At 41.2% G+C, this 19,026-nt stretch overlaps 1 protein-coding gene across 1 annotated transcript in view; it reads right to left on the reverse strand.

The window, feature by feature from the left end:
* The window catches only part of ADGRA3 (adhesion G protein-coupled receptor A3), a 62,594-nt gene extending 57,157 nt beyond the window's left edge, over nucleotides 1-5,437 (reverse strand). The window contains exon 1 of the mRNA XM_050895640.1: nucleotides 5,160-5,437. Coding sequence (XP_050751597.1) covers nucleotides 5,160-5,437 — 278 coding nt within the window. The remainder of the gene's footprint in view (nucleotides 1-5,159) is intronic.
* Nucleotides 5,438-19,026: the final 13,589 nt, after the last annotated feature.

Raw genomic sequence — 19,026 nt, forward strand, 5'->3', positions numbered from 1 at the left:
AATGGAAACGTACTTTAAAAGAAGAGGCAAACTTCCACAGAAGACATTTACTATGCCTATACTTTCTGTTTGTCAATGTTCTGGTAAAGGACACATTTTTCCAAACACATAATAGAGAAAGGCCCAACTAAGTAAAACAAAGGAAATTAAAACAGTTTAGCAAAGCATCAGATCATGCCTTAAAAAAAGAAAAGAATATTAAAAATCATAAATATAAGTCACTACATAATACCTATTTGCTTTCTTTTTAAAACTTGGAGTCCTTTTTCTGTAAGAAGGAAAAAATTACTCACGTAATTACACATCATTCACGTAATTACAATGTAATCGCACATTGTGATACAAGTGACTCCTTGCAATATGAGTGACCTTTTGCTTTGAAACTTTTGGAATTTAGAAATTTGTGTTACAAATGCAACAGCTGCACAGATATCTGGAAGGCCAAATAAGTATGCCTTTCAGCTGCTTAATGGATGTAGTTTGACATGATTATATTTAGGAGCGGGACAAAAACTGTGACATTTTAAGATGTTTCTCAACAGCAACCCAGTTAAGCATATCTTTGAACAGTTTTTAAAACAAATCCAGGCTAATGCTCTGGCTTGTAAATTCTAACACTTGTAAGTGCAAACACTGATACTCATATGTTCCTACCAGGATATGGGGGTAAGCAAAGTTGTTTGCAGACCAGTAAGGCTCCTGATTCAGAAACACAATTCTTTACTGAATATATATGCTTTTCCTCTGTTTATTTAGATTCCTATTCCTATAGAATAATCTATGTGTAATGAGTAACTAAAATTCTCAACAAATAACAAGGACTACAACTTCACGGGCTTGTCTTCAGTGGGATTACACATTTTCTTCCAAAGAACGAAGTAATGGCTAATATCCAACAAATTATGACATCATCACTTGAGCTTGCGTCAAGAAACACAACAGCAATGGATATCTTATCTCAGACTTCTATTACAAGAGTATAGTGCATTCCTTACTTAAATGTGAATCATGGCAACAGCTTCAGTATCTACTGAAATACAGAGCATGTCAGACAGCGCAGAGTTACAATCACCCAGCTGTATTACCTTCACACCAAAAGCATCTCATCTGGCTGGTTAAACTACAAAGGTCAAAGCTATCTATGGTGTTCATGTAGATACACCCTTCATTTGCATCCCAATCAGTTATTATTATGTAAGGCTATGAAAGTCCCCTCCTTAGCTATAACTAAACTTGAATTCACCTTGGAATTTGACCTAACTGCTCAATAAAGCACCAGCTAATTCCATCTGGATTCTAAAGGAATGTCCATTTATAGTACTGCCAGAGATTCTAAACATTACTTATTCTTGAATAGACATCTCTCTACACTTTAATACTCTTCTTCCAGTGTTTGCTTTCCTTCCTTAAATATGAAACAAACTTATTTCATGACTTATCAATTGAAATCAAGTTACGGTATTTTTTCTGAATTGTAACTAAAAATTGTAAATAATACCGACCTAAATTACTAGGACAATAAAATGTTTTGTGGCAAATAAAGGTCAAGGCATTTCGTAAATTAAGTGACCTTGCCCAGCTTACCAATATCATTGTGTCACTGTTTAACACCAGCCAGCAACTAAGCACCACACAACCGCTCACTTGCTCACTCCTCTCCTCTCCTCTCCTCGCCCCGCGCCCCCCCCCCGTCGGATGGGGGAGAGAATTAGAAGGGTAAAAGTGAGAAGACTCATGGGTTGAGATAAAGACAGTTTAATAAGTAAAGCAAAAGCCGCGCATACAAGCAAAGCCAAACAAGGAATTCATTCACCACTTCCCATCGGCAGGCAGGCGTTCAGCCATCTCCAGGAAAGCAGGGCTCCATCACGCACAGCGGTTACTTGGGAAGACAAACACCATCACTCCGCACATCCCCCCCTTCCTTCTTCTTACCCCACCTTTATATGCTGAGCATGACGTCACATGGTATGGAATATCCCTTTGGTCAGTTGGGGTCAGCTGTCCCAGCTGTGTCCCCTCCCAACTTCTTGTGCACCCCCAGCCTCCTCGCTGGTGGGGTGGTGTGAGAAGCAGAAAAGGCCTTGACCCTGTGTAAGCACTGCTCAGCAATATCTAAAACACTTCTGTATTAACAACACTGTTTTCAGCACAAACCCAAAACATAGCCCCATACTAGCTACTGTGAAGAAAACTAACTCTATCCCAGCCAAAACCAGCACATGTTGTTAACCACTAACTACAATGGTGTGCAAGAACCAAAGAACCTAGCCAGCATCCTCAGATGCTATTCATTTATCCTAATTTTCACTAATTCTCTTATTTCCTCACTTTTTAGAGACTTTTGTCCTCAAAAATATTTCATTGGGGGAAAAAAAAAATTGTAAATGCTAAATGCACAGCAGCTGATCTACTAAAAGTCTAAGAGTTTGATCAGTGATAAGGATGGAATCAGGATTTCTAAAATGAATATAATCACTTCATTTGAGTCATTCCTAGCTCACTCAAAAACCAAAGAGTTATATAAAACTATGTAGGTCCTCGTATTTAAAATAGGTTTGCGCAAAATAAGAGTCAACATAAAAGAAAATTAACTGAATTAAAAAGTAGCTGATCTACACAACAGTGATCTATTTTTAGCTACTTATCTCTGCAGTGATCCACTAATCCAAAAAGATGTAATAGAACTAGTACTTATCTTAATAGAAGAATCCCACAAGAATCAAGATTCAAGATAACTCAGGGCAGTTTGACTCTAATCAGACAACCTTCCACTATGCACCAAGTGGTGTAATTCTAAGTATCAGCTTGGAAAAAAAAGTAATTTTGGGGAAAAGATTATATAACGATTAACCCAGCCACTACTAATCAACATGTTAGTGAAATGGCTCTTGGCAACACACCCCATAAATCACCAAAACTTTCTAAGCAGGTTAACATGTGTTCAGTAAAAAACCAAAACCTCTCTCAGATATGGAAAGTCATGCCTCAAGAGTCAACAAACTTGAAAGATCCTGAACCACAACAGTCATTGCGTCCACTCTCTCAGAAAAAGCAGTAGGATTGGTTTAATAATCTTTGCCTTATATTTAAGTAAAATTTCAAAGTGTGTGTTCATATTAATTGTATCAACTGTTATGATACTTATTACAAATAACAATAAAAAAAATCACATTGTTTCTTGCTATGTCTATTAAAAAGTTTAAAAGGGAAAAATAAATGTTTTGAAGTTATCATGAACTTCAAAGGCCAGTTAAAACTGAAAGCAACTAATTAGTGTATGTAGATACGCTTTAGATACACTCTAGATAATAGAGGAGTATGAAAATCAAGATGAAAGATGAACCATTCTTCCAAATTCTTCTGTCACTGCAATTATGAACAAAGGTCCATTCACAGCAAGGCTGCTGTGTTTAATATCTGCTTGTCTTTCACAGCAGAGCTGTGACTCCAAATTTTTTTGAACCAAAAGACCCCCACAGTCAACTTCAATCGTATCAACCATACTAACATCTACTTTTATCAAAATTTTAATGGATAATACTATATTTTTAAGAGTTAATCAGCTGCAAAGCATTTGAGGCTAATAAAGACCAAAATGGATTTGTTGAACAAACAGCTATCACCTTCTACTTTTTGCTTTCTTTTCTACTTCAGAAACTTCACATATGAATATTTCTGGTCACTTCTCACAGGTAATTTAGAAAAATTCTCTGAATCCTTGAAGACTGCCAAGCAAGAACAACTACTTTAGCCTCAATCACCTCCCTTTTTTTGGCTTTCCCTTTTCTCATAGGTCCAGATCCATGCAGCTGCCGCTGACTGCGTCCACACCTCACTAAGACTTCCTGAAGAAAGCCCTTCCTTGGTGTTTCAGTGCTGCCGAAGTTCACAAAAGCAGCAGTCAGATTGTTGTTCTCATGACAGAACTACATACATTCTATGCTTATTAAACTTGGATTATTGGTAGATCTTTCAAACCTGTGTTTCCAGGTAAGTAGATAAATTTCTTAAGCTAGACCCCATAATTCAGTTTCTTTTCATCGATATTCTTGCATACTACTTCATTGTACTTGAGTCTTCCCATGGTAGCAGAGGCACTTTAAAGTCCTCTAAAGAAGGGACAGGGTTCCACTTTTGGGACCATCCACCGATGAAATCCAGTGCTGCTGATGTCCTTGCCCATGTCAGGGTGGTTGGACTAGATGATCTTTAAAGCTCCCTTCCAACCCAAACCATTCTATGATTCTATGAACTTCTTTGCTAGAGCGACCGGTTAACGTCTCAGGAAGCAAAACAACTTGCAAACCCTTTCTTTACATGTGCACACTCATGTCTAAGTAAATAGCAACATATTTCTTACTTTGGAATAAGTTGCACATCCTGTTTGAAACTTGTTATTCAAATGGATGAGCTATGATTGCCTCCACATAAAAAGAGCATGCCTACTGCTACATGGAAGTAAACTGACCTTTTTCCCAAAGAAGAAACAAAATAAATCCCTGTGATAAAACCAGCTGAAATGAACAAGTTGCTGTTTGTTACCGTGAAACTTCAGGCCCACCTAGCCTACTGCACACCAAGTGGCTCACGCTCTCTATTAGTGCTTGGTTGTTAAAACTACCTCAAAGCACGGTACTCCGAAGCCGAGTTTCTCCCGAGATTATATATATATATATTTAGGGAAGTTTAAAAAAAAAAAAAATCGTGGAATTACTTTTCATACAGCAACATCTAAGCCTTCCGACCAGCCTAAACCCTTTGATGGGGAGCAGCCCCAAGAGAGAAGAAGGAGCAACGGGGGCTGTGGGGATGCTGCTCGGCGGGGCAGGCGGCGGCGCGGGGGGCTGCGCGCGGCGAGACCGCGCCGCGCAGCCCCCCGCCCGCCCCGCCGGTGAGTAACGGGACGCTTCCCCCCCCCCCCCCCAAAAATCACCATTCCGGGAAGCTAAGGGAAAACATGAAAAGCACAGCTAAAAAAAATACGCTCCCAGGGGCTTTCCCCGGCAGCAGAGGGGGGTCAACCGCGCTCTCCCCGCCCGGCCCCCTCCCCGGCTGACCCCATTTTACCTCAGGCCGGCGCTCCCTTCCTCCCCCCCCCCGCGTCCACGTCGCACCAAGGCCGCCCACCCACCTCCCACCCGGGGGACGGTACTCACAGGGTGACCGTCCGGTTAGGGAGCGCCTCAGGAGGCAGGACCTGAGCGAGCTCCAGGTTGCTGCAAACTACCTTCACCTCCACCGGGCCGCCGGCGGCCGCCGCCGCCGCTTTACCGGCGCTCTTGGGGCGACCGTCGTACTTACAGCCCGGGGGCAGCGCGGCGCCGCCGCCTCCCCCCAGCACCGTCAGAAGCAGGAGCGCGGGCAGGAACCCCACCGGGCGACGACGGCGGCGGCGCGGTGGGCGGCAGAGAGCGCGGCGGCCCGGGGGCAGCATGGCGGGGCTGTGCAGGGCCCTGCTCCGCTCCTCCCGCAGGCGGCGGGGACAGACGGGGTCGGCCGGCCCGGGAGGGAGAGGAGCGAGCGGGGCGGAGGGGGGGGGCGGGCCGCGGTTCGTCCTGGCCTAGCTCCGCGGGGGCGCAGCCAGGCGCGGCCGCAGCGCTGCCGCCATGTGGTGCCGCGGGGGCGGTGAGCTGCGGGCGGGCAGGATCCGCAGCCGCCCTCGTCTTTGTGTCGGGGCCGGGCGGGCTTCGCGCAGCGGCAGCAGCGCCGCCTTCCGCCGGTGCCGGAGCCCCGCGGCAGCGAGCGCGCCCGGCGGGCCTCGGCCCCACTGCGCAAGCGCCGCGGTGGCGGCGGGCGCCACCGCGCATGCGCGCCGCCGGGTCGGGGGGCTGCGGCGGGGAGGTGCTGCTCCCCGGCGGAGAGGGGAGCGCGGTTCTGAGGGGGGGAAGCGCCCTCCCGAGGGGGAGCCCCTGGCCCGTTCCTCCGCCGCGCCCTTGGCAGGGTCGTCGGAAGCGCTGGGCCTGCCCTCGGTGCCGTCGCTCCCCGCAGCGGCGGCACTGTGAGCTGTCGGGGCCTTCCTCACCCGGCCTCCTGCAGCGGGAGCTCTTCGCCCGGGCCGTTGCCTGTTCCCCGATGGCCGGTGTCTTTGGGCCCCCCAGCATTCTGTAGAGCCGAGAGTCCCTTTGACGCTTCGTGGGCCCTGTCCCCCTCGCAGGAACAGGGTGGAGCAGTTTGGTTTCCCTCTCCTCTACTTCCATGCCTTTCGTCTTGCCCCCAGCTCCAAATCCTTGGTCTTGCAGGAGGGACTGTTGCCATTCACGCTTCATGGAGAAAGGGTAATCCCTTGCCTAGGTGCTGAATGGCTTTCAGTTCTCTAATGCCAAGTATCTTGTGCTTGTAAGACGTTTGTCCTCAAATCATCCCTGTAAAATGCGGTAACCCTGTTATTCCCACTTGACAGCCAAAGAGCCAAAGGATGGAAAAAGTTATTTCAGTATCATCAACCTCAAATGTAAAAAAAAAAAACCCACCTACCTACAATGTGTCTTTTCATTGCACACTTGGGACTGCTTTTCTGAGTGTAGTTAGGTCATGTTCTCACATTTTTCTGCAGCCAGGACAGCCAGGCACAAATGCCTTTGTGCCAGTGACAGCTGAAATTCTCAATACGTTCTTTGCCTCCAATAGGTGTGAGGATAATAAACTGTTACATAACTCGCAATCGAATTACAAGAACTGGCAGCACCTACTTTAAAAATTTTAAGAGTGACTTTGCAGAACCCATAGGAAGTTCTGATCCCTAACCAAGAACTCACAATGCCCCATCCTTACAGAAGAGCACTGGCAAATAACACCCTGCAAAATACCTGTTATTACACAGAAATGCAATTTTAGGCATTGGCCATAACAGCTGCCAAAATGAGTCTTACAAAGTCTTTAACCTAAGGTGTCCTTGAATGATGTTGAACACTCAGGTTGCAACCTAGTTTTAAATGTAACCTTATGACAGATATGGGCAAACAATAGGAATTGTGGATTGGTGGAAGTGAAACAAGGTTACAGTAATAATATCACAATTACCTGGGCATGTTGTAGATACCCTTTACCCACCATCATGTTTTCTCTCCTCAATTGTATGGCCTCTTACAAATGTAGATGGAACGTGTCCCATGTACTGAAATTGTTGACCTGAATGCAAAGAGGACACACGTCCTTGAACTTTAATATTAGGTTTGCATGCCACTGAGTTGCTCAGCAGGACCAACCTGATCTGGGTGAAATGCAAGGCCACTATTACACTTGAACTAAATTAGGTCAGGACACAAAATACAAAGTTGACAATGCCTTTGTGCTCTTACGCTGCTGTTGTGCCAACTGTAAGAGAAGAGAGATCTGATTAGCATAAAACTCACCAGTGTAAGGTTAATTCTTCTGTTTTGGGCTTTGTTTTAAACAAATTCAAACTACAGAGTGAATTTGTATTGGATCAGTGCTTTGTATCATGGAGCCCCATCATTTTTGATCTGGCACCAGGAGTTTTAAAGCTGGATTGACTGTATCAAACCATGGCCCAAGATACTTTTTCCCTCAGAAGTAGTGCAGGGTTAAACAATTGTCAGGATTTAACCCCAGCCAGCAACTAAGCAGCACACAGCTGCTCGCTCACTCCCTTCCCCCCATGGGATGGGTGAGAGAGTCAGAAGGGTAGAAGTGAGAAAACTCGTGGGTTGAGATAAAGACAGTTTAATAGGTAAAGCAAAAGCCGCGCATGCAAGCAAAGCAAAACAAGGAATTCATTCACCACTTCCCATCGGCAGGCAGGCGTTCAGCCATCTCCAGGAAAGCAGGGCTCCATCACGCATAACAGTTACTTGGGAAGACAAACGCCATCACTCCAAATGTCCCCCCTCTTCCTTCTTCTTCCCTCAGCTTATATGCTGAGCATGACATCATATGGTATGGGATATCGCTTTGGTCAGTTGGGGTCAGCTGTCCCGGCTGTGTCCCCTCCCAACTTCTTGTGGACCCCCAGCCTCCTCGCTGGTGGGGTGGTGAGAGAAGCAGAAAAGGCCTTGACTCTGTGTAAGCACTGCTCAGCAATAACTAAAACATCTCTGTGTTATCATCAACACTGTTTTCAGCACAGATCCAAAACCAGCTACTATGAAGAAAACTAACTCTACCCCAGCCAAAACCAGCACGACAGTTCTTCCCTTTTGCTACTTTCTTCCTATAACTTTCAGCTACATCAGTAACGTGATCTGATTCACTGCACAGCTACATAAAAAGTTTGTGCTGGGTTAAGGATCAACATGGAGATAGGGCATACAGGTGCCTCTTCTGGCAGCAGAGCCAGTTTATGCCACTTTAAACCATTGATCCCACCGGAATTTTGGCTTTGCATCACCACAGTTTCAGCATAGCTAATCAAGATTGCACTTCAGTGCTCCCGAAGGGAACATTCCCATGTTTTTCTGAAGCTACTTGCTCCTTTCCCTTGTCTTGCATTTGTGGCAATGCATATGTTTTGACCCCATTAGTCTCCAGTTGTGTCAGTCAGATGATTCACGTGGTCACATAATCTAAAGATGATGATGGAAGTGGTGAAATGTTGCTTCTGGTAAGCTTGATCATAGACCATCTTAACTCTCGATTTTCCCATAATCCTGGAGAGAAAAATTTCTTGCCACTGCTTTTCATCTTAATGTCATGTCCAATTCCTTTCCTTCTAATTTATAGATTCAAGTGTGTTACTTGCCCTTGATGTTTCTGAACTATGTCTGCTCTGTTCTTTCTACTCCACTGAGACCAACCCTACTAAGATCTCTATGGATCCCAGTTGCAAAGCTCCTAAAATTTTAAATTTTAAACTGCTGTTTAAACTGCTACTATTGAAACCTTGAAGTGTTGTTCTCTGTTGATTTCTATTCTCTTAGTTTGTCTGCTTCTGCAGTGAATCTAATTCCAGTGCGTATTGTTCCTCACCTGTTTTCAAAAAGCTTGAAGGCTTCAAGCAAAAGGCTCTTCTTGAATGCTTGTGCTTTTACCCTCATCTTTCTTCTTTCATGCAAATTACTGCAACTTCCATACTGTGCCAAACATTTGAAAATGTATTTTCTTACATTGATTCAGGAAAGCTCTTAATGCAAAACATATGTCCCACAGGAGTCCCTTAACAAATTTCATGTGTGGTTTTTTGAACTGCAATATACCTTTGTCAAGTTTATTAGATCACTACCTTTATTGTAGTTGTGGTGGTCTAAGGATATAAGGACAAAGTTACATTGGACGTCTGCTTCAAAAACCAGAAAGTCCTGTTCCTCCTAGCTTTCCAACAACCCCTCTACCTTTAGGTTATATGCCCTCACTCTTGCTCCACCTGTGGTAGTCATCTGATCGTTCAATAAACTGATTCAACTCAACAACTAAGCTAACCTTTTTTTGAGTTATTTTTCTCCCAGGTTATTGAGTTGAATCAACTCAGGGAAGGGTTAAAAGAGTGCCAGAGCTGGAGGAAGGTGAGGGCACTAGCGAAGGGAGTGGAACCTCTCACCTGGGCAGCAAAGTAAGCCATCCTATGTAACTTCAAGAAAGACAAGGTTTGTAGAAGGAGGCAGTATCTTTTATTATAGTAGCTGATAGAGCTGCAAAAAAGGAAGCAAGCTGTTCCCAAAACTTACTGGCAATAGCTGGGGTAGCAGCTACTCTAAAATATTACCTCTTTCTGCAATTCTTGCTTCTTTTGCTGAATTGAAAAAAACAAACTTTCTTTCCCTCAATCCCCTCATTCTCCATCAGTGTTGGTAATCTTGTTGGTGCTGGTAATGCTTTACTTGCGGTGAGGCATGTAACTTGAACTTTTTTGAATGCGCTTTGGTTCCAGTTTGCAAACAAGTATACTTAGTCCTTTTCTGTTGTTTCTCTTCCCTTCATAAAATTTGCCACTAGTACATTTGATTTTGAAAATTAATTTTTCCTCTCTTCTTTCTAGTCTACTAATTACTAACTTCTTGTATCCAAGATATTAAGAAGAAGGGTGTGGGAAAGAGGGGAAGGCAAAGAAATTCTTATCAGTGTTTATGTGTAAACAAAGGTAGCTTTGGCAGCAGTTCAAATCCTTCATTTGTCCTCAAGTCAGAGAGATAAATAGGAGCTTTTAAGTGATTTTTGTCTGTCTTTCGTTCTTTTCTTTGCTTACTCCTGTCCTTTGCTTTTATCAGTTCAGGTTTCACATCCCTGCACATTTTTCTGAGCTATCATCACCTTCACTGAAATGATTGCTCCCTAATTCTCTCAAGGGTCTCCCATGCTGCCACTACCTTCATATCTTCTCTTTTTTTTTTCCTCACTGCCACGGAGGCTTCTACCTACCACATTTCATCTCTTCCCTTAATGGATTGGGACATCATCAGTTATGTTTTGTTTGCTACAGCAATTGTCAAGGAAGAGGAAGCATTTGGTTGCCCTCAGCTATGTCTGCAATACTGTGGTTATTTGCTGTTCCAAGTACAGGGAGGTGATGATAACTGCTGGCACAGGCTGGCTTGCTTCTTGGTAACCACTAAATCCAAGCAGGCACAGAGTTACCTTTCTACAACAACTACTTCTTAGACAGCTGCAGGTTGTAGTATTATATCCCTGCCTCTGTCAGACAGTTCACTGAGTTACCCCAAGCTCTGCTGTTGCTTGTGACCAACACAGGTATTCCCAGATGCTTAGCTGATGTTTGTCATGTTGGACATCCTCCATTTGTTTTCAGACACAGAGATGTTCTCTGCAAGCCCCTCTCCCCAGTCTACTGCAGTCAAGGATCAGAGAGCTTCAGTGTCAGTAGTATAACTGGGGAAAATACAGTTTATAGACTCAGCTGGGAGTCTGAGGAGAAACACTATTTCCCTTTACCTGTTTGTTCCTTTAAGTAGACATATTTCAAGAATGCTTTGGCAGAATACCAAACATTAGTTGGCTTAGTTTGTATACTTCTTATGAAAAACTTTTTGGAAATGCTTAAAAGGAGAATGCTCTCAAAGCTGTTTATTTAGAAGTCTCTGAGTTTGGTTATCAATAAATCCCAAATTAAGCCAGAATTAGACACTGAAATTTTGTATATTAAAACTTGAAATATCACCAGATGCACTTCTGCAGAAGGAACAATCAGGCCCTGAATATTTTCATGCTTGATTTTCATTATTTTCTTTGCCTTGAGTGAAGGAAAAAAACCCCATACTGTGTGGATTCAGCAGACTCATACAGGGATCTCACTCATCTTCTGCTGTTCTAGTCTATAACTGTAGATGGAACACTGACTTTGAAATACAGTCCCATCGCTAAATTTTAGAAAGCAATGTACGCAGCTCAAAAATATGTAAAATACGTTGTGCAAGGTTTCTTTTTGACATGCAATTCCATCACCACTTTTTCAGTGTTTGGCCTCCAAATAATTGTTTCATATGATTTTGAAACCTCTTGGTTTTCTATATATCTGATGTGAATTTGCAATAAAATAAAGATAAAGCTATAGAAATATATATTTGCATGGAAGAGGAAGAGATAAATATAGTTTTCATACAACCTTGCATTAAAAATTTTGCTAAAATGTGTAACTATCGTTTCAGCCCCTTTTGAAAAGATTGTCATCAGTTAGGCACATTACTCAGCATTAATAAGCTTACAGGCTTCCAAGCAATAATTTGCTAATAAAAATGGAAATAAAATAGTTTTCCTTCTATTCCTTGTTATACTTTGTTAAATACTTTAATAGATGTTATAATGTAAGTAGGATCCAAACACACAGAGTTGTGGGGGAAAATTAGTAGGGAAAACAAAAGCTGAACTACTTCATTACTAACACATCAGTGCTTATGGCTGAAAAGAAGGCGATGGTATTCCAAGATGGTAGTGATTATGTCTAGCTGGATAGATAGGGATTTGCACTGTTGTGTGAACAATACATATGAAAGAAAAGCTGTCTGATGCTTAAGCAATTTAAATGGTTCAGAAGTTAAACATCCTTAACATGAATACTTTGAAGAATTTCCTTCACTCCCAAATCTTATCACCTTAGATTTTACAGAACATTAACTCTAGAAAAGTCCCAATTTTATTGACTGCATAATGGCACCTGAAGCAAGAGATTCTCTTTCTCTTTCCTGCACAGTACCTCGAACTCAGGCAGAAAATTCAGAAGGAAAAACAGAAGGGAAAAGGCTAATGTGATAGTTAAAGAAAATAAAAAAGGCTACACTGGCCAGAGGCAAGCGGCAGCTGAGTCCCACACTGACACAGGACTGTAGCTCGGACAATATCCTACAGGACTGAGCTGGGCCTGGGCAATAGTCAAAAAAGCAAAAGAGGAGGATGATAAGAAGTACATCTGGGCTCAGAGGTGTACCCGCAGCTGATGGAGCCGGAGTTAAAGTCACATTGATGACAATAAGTGACATGTTGCCCTTGAGACAGAGGCTGGGGTCATTGCTGTCAAGTACCCAAGATGCATCTACACCCTATAATGGCATAAAGACACATGGCACAGCCAGTACCATGCAGAGATGCAAAAAAAGCAGTAAGTGGATAGAAGAAGCAATGTGTCTTACCGTGGTACTCCGTCCGAACTCAAACCCATACCTTTCAGCAGGTGGAGCCACAGCAGTAGGTTATAGCATGCCTGTCTGGTTGCAGAGCTAGCACTCTGTCATTAGAGAAGTGATCTTTGTGGCACCCTCAATTACTAAATAAAAACACGGTCCAAACAATCTGCAGTAAGACCTGTGCTGGTCTTTTCTCCCAGTACGTTTTATCCATAGGATTACTTTTAGTTCTGGTAAGCAACCACAAGCCATAAAAAGTGAAGCAATAGGAAGCATAATAATAAATAGCAATTAATACATCATTATAGGTTTGCTTCTCAAGGCAGAAGGAAATGGGGAAAACAATGCATTTTAATGTCAACATCAGCAAAATTTCTGGATCCTGCTTTTTGGGTACTTAATCACCCTGACATCTAGGCATTTTCATGGGAGTTTCGGCAGTGAAACTATCCAGGGAAAACTTTTTGTTCAAGCAGGCCCCACGGACTACTCACTTTTTTTGTTGTTTTCAAAACAACGTGATTTTATCTTGATAAATATATTCCACATTGTGTTTTGTACTTCCCAGACATTTTTTCAATTGAGATTTAAGTATTTAATTTAGACTTCATTAAACAGTTATTATATATTAAACAAATAGCAACTAAATACTAAAACATATTTGCAGAGTATTATGGCTATGCAATAGGTCCATATCAATTTCACCGTTATGAATATGCTACATGACTTTTAATCCTTGGTGAATGTTTAATAATCAGTATTCAAATAACATACATTAACTGTCCTATTAAATCTAAATTAATTGTGGCTCGGGAACATTAATTTAAAAGGTTACCTATTTTCCCAGTAGATCTGATCTTTGTTTCGTATTTTTCCATTAAAATTAGTGTTAAAGACAGAGTAAATTTGTTTCATTTAGAATAAAGTTACTAGGTGCTCTGAATACCTGAACGTGAATCACGTTCTACCAAGCTTCTCTGCTAATAGCGATATTAAAGATTGTCTGCTATTTTCTTCCAGTGTAATTAGCATTACCTGGAGATAATAAAATATCACATATTTGTTTAGGAAAAATAATCCCTATTGACTGAAGGAACTGACATTCAGCAGTTCATTAAAATCACTGAGTCAAAATTTGTCTGTGTGATTTGCGTATTTTGAGTTTACAAAATGACGAACTTTCAGGAAGGGATGTAAGACTGAAAATTTTTGAAATACTTTTTTTCTTTAAATGAATCAGGATGACCACAGAATTGGTCTAAAAGTGACTGTATCCCTTGCAGTCCTCTGCATAACAAATGTGAGAAGCTGCAATAGCGCTGGATTTAGACCTTGGATTCTGTTATTTGACGAAGACTGCACAGCCATGAGCAATAATTGGCATCAGAGTGTTTTGATCTGAGAACTGAAATGTTTCATTGGAGAAAGGGACAAGATTCCTTGAAATTAATGCCAGAAGAAACTGTTGAGTCATATAGTGTAACATATACTATAAGAAGCCATCAAAAGCCCGTATTGACCTCAGTAAATTGTATCTGATTCAAGCTCTCTAGAAAGATATTTCTGAGAACATCCAGAGCTAGAGGATTCATTGCTTCTTTTAGTAATCTATTCCCAATGACTGTTCTCCTTCAGTTTTAAAAATAAACATACCAATTTGAATTTTTCTGCCTTCAGTTATGTTATTTTTAAAAGCTAGTATAAAGGCATTATTCAGCACCCTGTATCTAATTCTCAGGACTGTATCCATACACCCTAATCATATCACCTCTCAGTCTTTTTAAAGCCAAACAATGTCAGTCATACAGAAATATTCCCAGCCCTTATGTGGATCTTTTCTTCACTCCAGTTTCTCAACACCCCTAAAAAACACAGTTGCCAAAACTGTATAGAGTATTCCAACACTAGTCTCATCAATGCTGTATAACTTCTTTGTTCCTAATTACCATTATTTCCAATGATTGTGTTTCGTTTTTCTGCCACTGCACATTGAGAATCAGTGTTCAGGAGCCCACTGAACAGTCTGTTGTTTTGTTGATCTACCTTGAGTTCTTTGTCCTATCTAGATACCATGCCTAGATATATTTGTGTATGTGGCAATATGAAGATGCATATAAATTTTTAAATACAAACAGTACAGCAGGCTGCTCCATGTATTGCATGTCAGTTTTGCATGAAAGACTCCATGTTTCTGAAATCAAACTTTTGATGTTCTACTGATAGACCTGTTACATTGATGCTGTAATAACATCTAACATCCAAACCACAAGCACAGCAGAACAGTGTTCTGGCTCTTTTTCCCAAAACCATTCCCACTGAAACCTGCAATTTTCAAATTAGAATCATAGTGTAATTTAGATTGGAAGGAACCTCTTTACATCATCTGGTTCAGCTCCAGCTCTGAGCAGGGCCAACTTCTATGTTAGATCAGGTTGCTCTGGGCCTTGCCTAGTTCTGTACAAGTTCTTATCCAAGTTCCGTGCAAGTTGCCATGCTACAGTCTTAAGGGATCAGTATTATTACCCTGTACATATTATCCATCACTGTCATGCAGCATTATTTATTTCCAGAATTGAAATGAAAATGTTGGATAGTACCAGAACTGAGTCTCTCATGAGACACACTAGAAACGTCTCAGTGTAAGGAATCTTTAAATGTAGTATTTATTGAAGGCTTAACCTATGTCCTGGTTTCGGCTGGGATTGAACATCTCTGAGTATGAGAGATGCTTAGCAGACTCTCCTTGGAGTATCAGCCACGAGCTAATTGAGCACTGAAAAAAAGATAGTAGTATCCTTTATAGATGTTGTATAACATTCTCCATGGCCACAGCAAAGGGACAAAATCAAATGTGTTATTTTTACAAGACACAAGACTTCCAGACATGAAATATGTAGTTTTCAACTGTATTTTTTCCGCTCCTGTGCAGACTTGTTAAGTTTGTCCAGTAGTTCCTATTTTGCAGCATCTTGCAGCCAGGCTGTGTTCTCGTAAGTTTGTAATGCCATGTTGTAGTTTTTCTCCCACTCTATAGCACTGCATACTAGATGTGTCACCTACCTACCTGTTGCTGGCAGGCAAAGTCACAGAACAGGATGGAGGCTGGCATGATATGCTGCATCAGGTGAGCAGTCAAAGGATTGCTGTTAAAAAGCACATTCCTGAAGTGCAGGCTAGCATTGAGCCTCTCAGGCTAGCTTAACATTTGGTGCGTAGAATCTTATTAGAATTGAATCTGTATTTGCTGCGGAGATAAAACAGTGTTGGTGAGGACTCTTCCACAGCTCCTTCTAGGGTCTTGATCATCCGGTGCTTCCTCTCCCATGAAAGTTGAATATTGAGGGACCTGATGACAGTCACTCCCATAAAAGAGTGCAAGCCTCATAATCTTGTCCAGTGTGAGAAAATAGGGAGTGTTTAAAAAGTTAAATTGTGTTAGCTAAAGAAATAATATAGACAGATTTACTACCCTTTACATTGTTTAGCTGTTTGTGGCTGACCATTGAGTTTAAGGCCAAGATCCAAAAAGTTGATGAGATTTAAGTAATAAATGTCTTTGTGGGTTAATTCTTAGCTACTTAAGAACCAGATATTTTATGTTTCTCTGCACTCTTCAAATAGTGCCCATTTTCTTTGTCTTGATGGGACTTAACTTTTGTTTCTCATATAAAGCCAGAGATTACATCATTTCTGGCTCTTGCCATCTATTTCTTACTGTACTGCCTTAACACTGATGTTGTAGCCCTAGCTCTGGTTTGGCTGGATCTTTAATCTCAGCTGATTCATGATCCAAAAATACTAAGAGAACAACAGTGCCAACGTTTTACTTTACTGTCCCTCTCACCCTGAAGAAACTTACGGAAAACAAGAAGTACAGGCAACAAGAGAGGGTATGGTCTTGTGAGCCAAAGATGGAAGCCACTTCTCTAGTCCAGTTTAAGCAGAACTTTCTCCTTTGCCCACTAAAGTCATTTGTTGATCAAACTAGATTTTATTAGTCAAGTGTTACTGTTTACTGCTTAGTTTAATATCCATCTCCATTTCTTTGCCTCTGGAAACCAAGGGGAGGCTCAAATTATATTACAATTTAAAAGAAGAGAATAAGTGAGGGTTGACAAAAGATGAAGAAGAATTATAGGCCACTAAATTTAACTTCAATACCTGACAAATAACTAGAACAATTAGTAAAGCAAGAGCAATCAGTATGTAAACAGCTTGAAGAAAATGCAGTGATAAATCGGTAACACATTTGTAAAAAGCACAAATCAAGTGAAACCAAACTAATTGGTTTCTTTGATGGAATAATGAATGCGTAAAGCAAAAGTGGTAGACACAGAATTTCTTAATATTGGTAAGACACCGATACTGGTTGCACATGGCATTCTCAGAAAGAAGCTAAATAAAGTTGGATTAAATGGAACCAGCATAAAATGAATACACAGGTAAATAAATCAAACACTGGGAAACTTTATGAGCAGTTGAGCTGGTAGCTGGGAGGAGATCAAAATCACTTTAGGTGATCAAACACCTTACATAGCTCAATTTAGACATGAAGGGGTTTTGTTTGCCTTTTTTTTTTTTTAAAGACCAAAAAATGCCATAAAACAGCATCAAGCGTAAGAAATACCTAAATAAAGAAACTGAGCAGACCAGCAAAAATGACAGCCATTTTGATTCTATGCCAGCACCAGAATAGCTTACATCAGCATCGTTTTTCTGCCACACAGCTGAGTTTCTTTATTTAGATATATTAAATACTCCAAAGCATATCTAAATAGAGCTTTGATTACTGTAGGATTATCTCAAATTTATTTATTGACGTTGCTTCTGTTGACTGATATTTCTGTCCATTCATCTAAAAATCGCACAATTCATGAAATGTTTATGCCTTTTTGTTGTGACTGAGTGAGAAAAGATGTCTAGTGGCATCACATGTTTCCAGGAACCTTTGCTCTGTTTTCTTTATAAAAGCTAATAAAGATTCTTATGATTATCTATTTGGTTTTACCACAGCAAATAGGCATGCTATTGGCAGTTATGGCCACCTATGCATTTTGACACCTAAGAGAATATTTTGGATTTTAAGAATACAGAATAAAAACTTGTTCTTGTCCCAAAAGGTGATGTGACAAGAGGCAACAGGTGATAGAGACATGAGAGCCCAAGATATCAATGAGAGATTTTTTGTAAGACTTATAGACAGCAATTGTAGCAAGAACATCAGCTGCCTCATCATTGTCAAGATTTTTCATAGCTATTAGAGGAAAGGACATTTTTTTAGAAGTCTTAAAGGAGGATTATCAGGTTAGTTTTGCAGATTCTTACAAGACAACCTTCCCGAGTAAGAAGGGCAGCACACACCTGAACAGAGTGAGCTAATCAAATCTGACAATAAAACACAACAAATGTATTTTAGATATTAGAATAAAAATATAATGTTGAAAGGAGACATCAGTTGCAGAAAAAGATTGAAATGCAGAGCACAGAGAATAAGCAGCTGCAATTAACAAAGTGTTTTACACAAGAAAAAGCAAATACCATTAATTGTTAAACAGTTGATTTTCTCTGCCCATGCAGACTGCAGTAGTGTTTATTTTAAAGTATAATGAATAAAACTGGTAAGATATAGGTGACAAATAAAAGCCTAGTCAGTAAAACTTTTGCCACAGTCATTTCTGCACCCTTAATATAGTCCAGATTACATTAAAGTTGAAATAAATGCAAAATTGCTTCTGACTTCCCCAGAAATGGCTTTGCACTCATAAGCAGTGTGCCTTCTAATTTCAGCCAAGTACTACATGACTTGAATAGTTAATTTTAAAAAGGGCAAGGATAAAATATCATTAGATAGATTGGGGTTACAAAATTGGGAGCTTATATTTAAAAGAGTAGAAAAATACTGCACTGAGTTTTTTCAGGGGAAGTATCACATGTGAAGATGGAAAGAATAAGGTAACTCTTTTCTCCTCCGTAATGAATACTGCCTCAAATGTGCATACTAGTACAATCACAATATTATCTTAAGATAAATTTAAGAGTTCAAAACATGTAACAAAAATGCATGGATTTAGGTTTTTTCCCTTTGTGCTGGTTTTGGCTGGGATAGGGTTAATCTTCTTCATAGTAGCTGGTATGGGGCTGTGTTTTGGATTTGTGCTGGAAACAGTGTTGATGATAACACAGAGATGTTTTAGTTACTGCTGAGCAGTGCTTACACAGAGTCAAGGCCTTTTCTGCTTCTCTCACCACCCCACCAGCGAGTAGGCTGGGGGTGCACAAGAAGTTGGGAGGGGACACAGCCGGGACAGCTGACCACAACTGCCCAAAGGGATATTCCACACCATATGACGTCATGCTCAGCATATAAAGGTGGGGTAAGAAGAAGGAAGGGGGGGACGTTTGGAGTGATGGCGTTTGTCTTCCCAAGTAACTGTTATGCGTGATGGAGCCCTGCTTTCCTGGAGATGGCTGAACGCCTGCCTGCCGATGGGAAGTA

The sequence above is a fragment of the Gymnogyps californianus genome, chromosome 4 (assembly GCF_018139145.2).
Source record: "Gymnogyps californianus isolate 813 chromosome 4, ASM1813914v2, whole genome shotgun sequence".
Taxonomy (NCBI): domain Eukaryota; kingdom Metazoa; phylum Chordata; class Aves; order Accipitriformes; family Cathartidae; genus Gymnogyps; species Gymnogyps californianus.